Genomic DNA, 5969 nt, shown 5'->3' on the forward strand with positions numbered 1-5969 from the left:
AGTAGCAGTTTTTCTATTACTCATACAGTTAAGCTTTGGTGATATCTCCTGTAACTCTATGTCATAGTCTTTGTTCAGTATACAGGAAAAATAAAGTAGTCAATATATGGAAAGACTTACAGATAGCACAGGACATCAATAACCTTATAGGAGATCCTTCTTTAGTTTTAACATCTTATCTTCTAATAGCATGGTTACTTTGGCTCATAAAGCCCATGCCACAGTTTTAAATTCTTTTAACTGCACAGTATTATGCTTAGATTCAAAATGTGTTTTAAAGCACATGTGGTTTTAAATGAATCCTATATGACATATGCATATGCATTGTGACCTTTACCCACAAGTATAGTTCTGGAGGCAAAACGATTACTTAAATGCTCTCCCAAGGATAGTTCTTTCTGACAGGCACACTCAATAAATCATCCCAACAGAATCTGACCTTTAACTTAATCTTATTAGTTTAGGGATATGAGCTCATATACCATTCAGCAGGGCCAAAGAGGAAATATTCGACACATGCAGGTTGTTGTGGTACAGAACCATTGGTTGATTCCATGAAACTCCCTCTAATTAACTGTATGAAAAGCTTTGTCAGTTCAGTTCCTTCACAACCAATATTTTGAGCTTCTGCAGAAGGCTAAAGTCAGACACTGCCATGGTAAAATTTCTACTGCTGGCTTTGGCATTTGGCCTGGCTCATGCGGAGGTAAATTCATTTGGTCCATGCATAGGTTTGATGTTCTTCAATAGCACATTTCTGGGGATGTGATGTGTTGTCCAGTTAGACCATATTCATGAAATAACCTTTCTGACTTTTACTCAGTTACACTTTTCAGTCTGATTTTCTAGGATGAAACAAATGAAATAAGATAGCAATGGGTTGAACATGCAGAGGTTAAGAGGGCAAAACATGAGCAACTCAAAGTTCTGGTTCAATGTGCTATGTTAATTGAGTTATTGCCCTGTGTTATTCTACATCCCTAGAAACATAATCTTGAAGTAATAAACAAAATATTATTTATTTATATTTCTAGTTAGCTTATGCATTTCTAGTGACTGAGATCAATTGTCTTTGCTGTTTTCTTTAGATTGAAGGAAAGTGGGATACCATTGCCATTGCTGCTGACAATGTGGACAAGATAGTGGAAGGAGGACCTCTGAGACTCTACGTTCGTGAACTTACTTGTAGTGAGGGATGTAATGAATTGGAAATCACATTTTACGTCAAGTAAGCAAATGGTCAACCATGTAAACAGAGCAGAATATTTCCATTGTACAGATTTTATGTTGTTAAACTTACAGGGGAATGTTCTGGTTTTGGTCATGAAATTGAAGTCCTCATCTTCAGCAATGTGATTATTTTATTCTGTGATGGTTTAGCTCTAGACACCACACAAAAATTAGATATTGTCTCCAATTCCATGAGTGTTTCCTTAGAAATATGTTTGGTTGGAGGCTAGTGGTTGAATTTTGTGCCCATTTATTAGATTCAGGAGACTCTAGTAATTTAAGAGGTGTATGTGAACATTTGATTCAAAGTCACATATATTATCTTATTCAGTCAATGCCATCATAAAAAGTCTTCCAGGTCAGATAAATCTAATTTGTAAATCATTTACTTTCATGCTCTAGTTTCAAAGACATTCTATGACATTTGGATGACTATGTTCATTGTAAGAATGTATAATGCCATAAGAACTAAGAAAGCCTAGAACCATTTATATGTTCTAGCTACAATTGTAAGTTTTTGTTTACAAATTAAATCACTTAAAACACATGCATATAATCCTAAATACATATTATGACTGGAGTAGAATAATAGAATTAACATATTGAAAGCCATACTCAGTGAATAGTGAAATTGGGTAAGAAAGACATCAGAGTCTTCATAGCACTTGGAAAAATGCCACAAATAAAGGATGTCATTTTTATGATTACAAACAGGATAATATTTTATAAACAAGAATTAGGAGAAGTGAGGTAAGCTTAGGTACTTCTGTTCCAGCTCTGTACACTGTTCATAGATACTATTACTTCATCAAGTTTATTAAAATACTTGAAGGTCTTTAATATGAATTAAAGGTTATTAAGTATAAACCAGGGTTCCTCTGTTTGATTTTTAGTGAGAATGGCCAATGTTCAAAGACCAAAATCACTGGGTATATGCAAGATGATGGCAAGTACAGAACCCAGTGTAAGTATTGGTTCTGGGAGTTTCCTCTATTAACAAAAAACTGTGGGTATGAACACATACATAGATACCACAGCCATTAATAGGTACATGAACCTAAAACTAATTTGGTTACTTGGAATGTTATCAATCCTTCCAACCAGCTGAGATATGCTACAAAGTTAGAGTACATTATAGGTCATCTGAAGCTTACATGGAGAAGAACACTATTAAATGAAGATGTGAGTAATGCTAACAAAATATCTCCAAATAGTTTCCTGCATAAAAATTTGTTTCTATATAATATTCAGTGTCTTTTCTTTCATACAGTATCTTGGTTTGTTATTGAACAGGGCTTCTATTCACTGATTGGTCTCAATGGCCTAGAAAATCTTTGCAAACTTCATGTCTCAGACTATCTAGTACTTATATTGCAGGCATTATCTATCATTCTGAATTCATGGAAAATTTAAATTAATGGTGCTATTTTAAAGTTTCATTTTCTCTTATTTTATACAGATCATAACATTTAGAACTTGGGATGAGACATTTCAATTTTGAAAAACAGTTTGGGGAAAATCTCTTTAAGAATTTCAGATTGACTAATTTAATTTTGTAAAAATTGCTAAGATAACAGCAATATTATTAAACTGAATTATACACAGAATGACCTTTGGTTTGATCTTAAAATAAGGGAGGGTGCATTCTTCTGGCAAGCCTATTATTTTACAAGTTTAATGGATATTTAAAGGAGCCCAGTAATAGAAAGTGACCAGATCCAAAAATTCTTTTTTTTCCCATGAAGCACACTTATCATTTAATCAGTGTAAGTTTATACCACAGACAGACAGACACACACACACACACACACACACACACACACACACACACACACACATACACAGAGAGACAGAGACAGAGGCAAATACAGAGATGGAGACAGAAACACACAGAGAGAGACACACACACAATATGAAGGTCTGGAAAACCTAAAATGTTCATTCTTACATCTTTTGCATTCATAATCTTACAAGATGAAAACTTTTATGCATATCTCTAATTAGAACAGTAAGTCTTTTTGCATATGTATACATTTGCCCACTAAATATCACCATGGTGTGACACTAGAGTTTTACTGTTTCCAGAAATTGACATGTGGCCTTTTAGGATCAGGTTAAAGGGGAAAAAAAATAATCCCACAGGTCTTGATGCAAAGAATTCAGAGAAAATGGAATGTGTCTGTACCTAAGATTCACGATCAGGTTTAAAGAGTGGGGATACTGGTCACTGTATTATGATGAGATATGTAAAATGAATGACTATAGGAAAATATTTGCACACATGTGTCATATGATAGTGAATCAGACATAATTGCTAGAGTATGGATCAATATTAATGTTTAGTCAAAAGGTGACATCAAACAAAGTAGAAAGCTAAGTGACACTCATTTTGAAATGTTTCTATTATTACAGATGAAGGTGATGTTAGATTTAAATCTGTGCATGCAACACCAGACAATATAGTCTTTATCAGTAAGAATGTGGATCGAGCTGGCCAGACAACAAATCTGATTTATGTTGTTGGTAAGAATGGTAGTGCATTTTTGGAAAAGTAACATAGGTATCACCCTGTAAATGAAGATTATGTCAGATTCACCCTCGAAATACTTTATCATGGTATTTCCAAACTCCTGTCCACTAAATAACAATCTGATTGTTGTGTGGTCCAACTTTTACATTATATTGTATTTTGAGTAGCATGGTCATTGCATACTAGAGGTGAGGGGAAGACTATTGGAAGTGTTTATGTTCATGTTTCCTCATTAGAAAGAATGAATCAAATATTATTTTCTCACAGTTCAGACAATTTTGAGTGTCATTTGACCCACTGTGTACTAAATTAAAACATGAACTCTAGAGTATAGAGTTGGGAGAAATGTGAAGGTTCCATCAACAGGCCTTCATGACTCTCTAGTGTTATGGTTTTGAAAGTACATAGGACTGAGATGAGTGAATTCTCTAGGAAATTTGTGTTATTTTTGATATATCATGAAACCCTGAAAAGTGGTGTCATACTACCATATAGACTTCATTAAATATATCCATGAAATTTGAGGAAAATTTTTTATTGATTTTATTGATCCACCCAGAGTAGATAAATTTGGAGCAGTTGGGATTTTCCATTGTTTATCAAGGAGGGACATGAAGGAAGCAATGTAAATACTGAAGAATTCTACTGAACATGTCTGTGACGTTGTCATTCTTGCAATGTAGGAAAAGGTCAACCTTTGACTCTTGAACAATATGAAAAACTTGAGGAATTTGCCAAGGAACAGAACATTCCAACAGAAAACATTCAAAATGTTCTGGCTACAGGTAACCTCAATGAATTTTTTTTTGCTCATAGCAAATATATACATATATATATATATACACATATATTATCTGTGTATCAATGTTTACATATATATATATATAGCGAGTCTATCTATCTACAAATTTATATCTATCTATATACTCAGTAATATTACTGATTTAGATTATATATAGTCATATGAAATATTTCAGTTGCTATTTCCAGAAATAATCCTTGTGGGGCTGTTCTCATATTCTTATGAGAACATTTATGTCACTCTTTACCTTACTTATGTTCTATTACAGATACGTGTCCTCAATAACGACCTTCTGTAGGTGAGTAGAAACAGAAGTCAGGCCTAACAATTTTGATATTTGAATAAATTTGTGCTTATTACATAAAAACTTATAAAAAATATGTGACCAAAGAAAAAAAATGGATTCAAAATTGGCAAAATCAAGACAGGATATTATGTATCTTTTAAAGCAAAAATTCTTACAATGATAGAAATGAAGGATAGAATATTTTTATTTTTAAAACAATGTGAAGAATTTTATCTAATTCAGAATTGTTAATATTTTTATATTGAGGACTATTCCATCAAGAAAATATGTCTTCTCATTTGAAAAATCTTACTTTAGTTATGATTGTAGTGTATTATTTGTCACAGATATAGTAAAGCATGTTGATCTTTCAGTATATTCCTTGAAACCTTTCAATATAAATTTTTATGTAGCATCACAGAATGTCATTATTTTCTGTCAACTGTGCTCCTATACAATCCAAAGCACAAGATATTGGTGATTTCTGGGAAAGGAACTATTTGTGTACAATTTCTTCTCTGTACTCAATATATTGTTATATTTAATTTTGCTTCTGTGAACTCTCAATGATGAAATCTTTCCTGTCTGTTCAATCATGTTTTAATTTTTGCTTTCATGTCAGCAGAGACGACAGGAAAAATGGAATTATGCATCATATCCTCTCCACCATCACAACAGCATCACATATAAATCACCATTTCTCTTTAAAGTAATTCTCCCCTTTCATGTGAAGTCAGAATACTACATACCAAACTCCTGACTTCCCTTTCCTTCCCCTTTTTATGATATGTGAGCTCATCTTACATTTTGAATGATTAAATAAAGTGTTTCAAGAAGCAATATTACCTTGTGAAAGGGATCTCATTCAAAAAGCATATAAACAGTCACCAAGCTAATTAAAATAACCACTCTAGTATAAGAAATGATATCTGCATTACTAAAACCTATAGAAATAATTAGAAATGTGACAATTATTGGAGATCATGAGCAAGAACACTGCAGAAGTGAATTTTATCTTGTGCTACATATTTACTTTCAGCTGAAAATTATGATTTGCAATTGAACAGTGCTAAAACTCTAAAATAGTTCACAGAACAAACTGTTTGGGTCTGCCTCCATGT

The 5969-nt window shown here is 32.9% G+C and overlaps 1 protein-coding gene across 1 annotated transcript; it reads left to right on the plus strand.

Annotated features, from left to right (window-relative positions):
- The first annotated feature begins 655 nt into the window (after positions 1 to 655).
- Positions 656 to 4847, plus strand: LOC121444877 (odorant-binding protein-like). Its single transcript, XM_041646802.1, has 6 exons — positions 656 to 706; positions 1089 to 1228; positions 2124 to 2194; positions 3643 to 3753; positions 4444 to 4545; positions 4831 to 4847. Exons 1-6 carry the CDS (start codon positions 656 to 658, stop codon positions 4845 to 4847), a joined length of 492 nt encoding a protein of 163 aa, XP_041502736.1.
- Positions 4848 to 5969: the final 1122 nt, after the last annotated feature.

Source organism: Microtus oregoni, unplaced genomic scaffold, assembly GCF_018167655.1.
Source record: "Microtus oregoni isolate MIOR12 unplaced genomic scaffold, Mior012 000145F_ref0000173, whole genome shotgun sequence".
NCBI lineage: Eukaryota > Metazoa > Chordata > Mammalia > Rodentia > Cricetidae > Microtus > Microtus oregoni.

Coding starts and splice junctions, on each gene's coding strand:
- LOC121444877 (XM_041646802.1), top strand. CDS start 656: ATGGTAAAATTTCTACTGCTGGCTTTGGCATTTGGCCTGGCTCATGCG. Junction 1,229..2,123: donor GAAATCACATTTTACGTCAA/GTAAGCAAATGG, acceptor TTTGATTTTTAG/TGAGAATGGCCAATGTTCAA. Junction 2,195..3,642: donor TGGCAAGTACAGAACCCAGT/GTAAGTATTGGT, acceptor CTATTATTACAG/ATGAAGGTGATGTTAGATTT.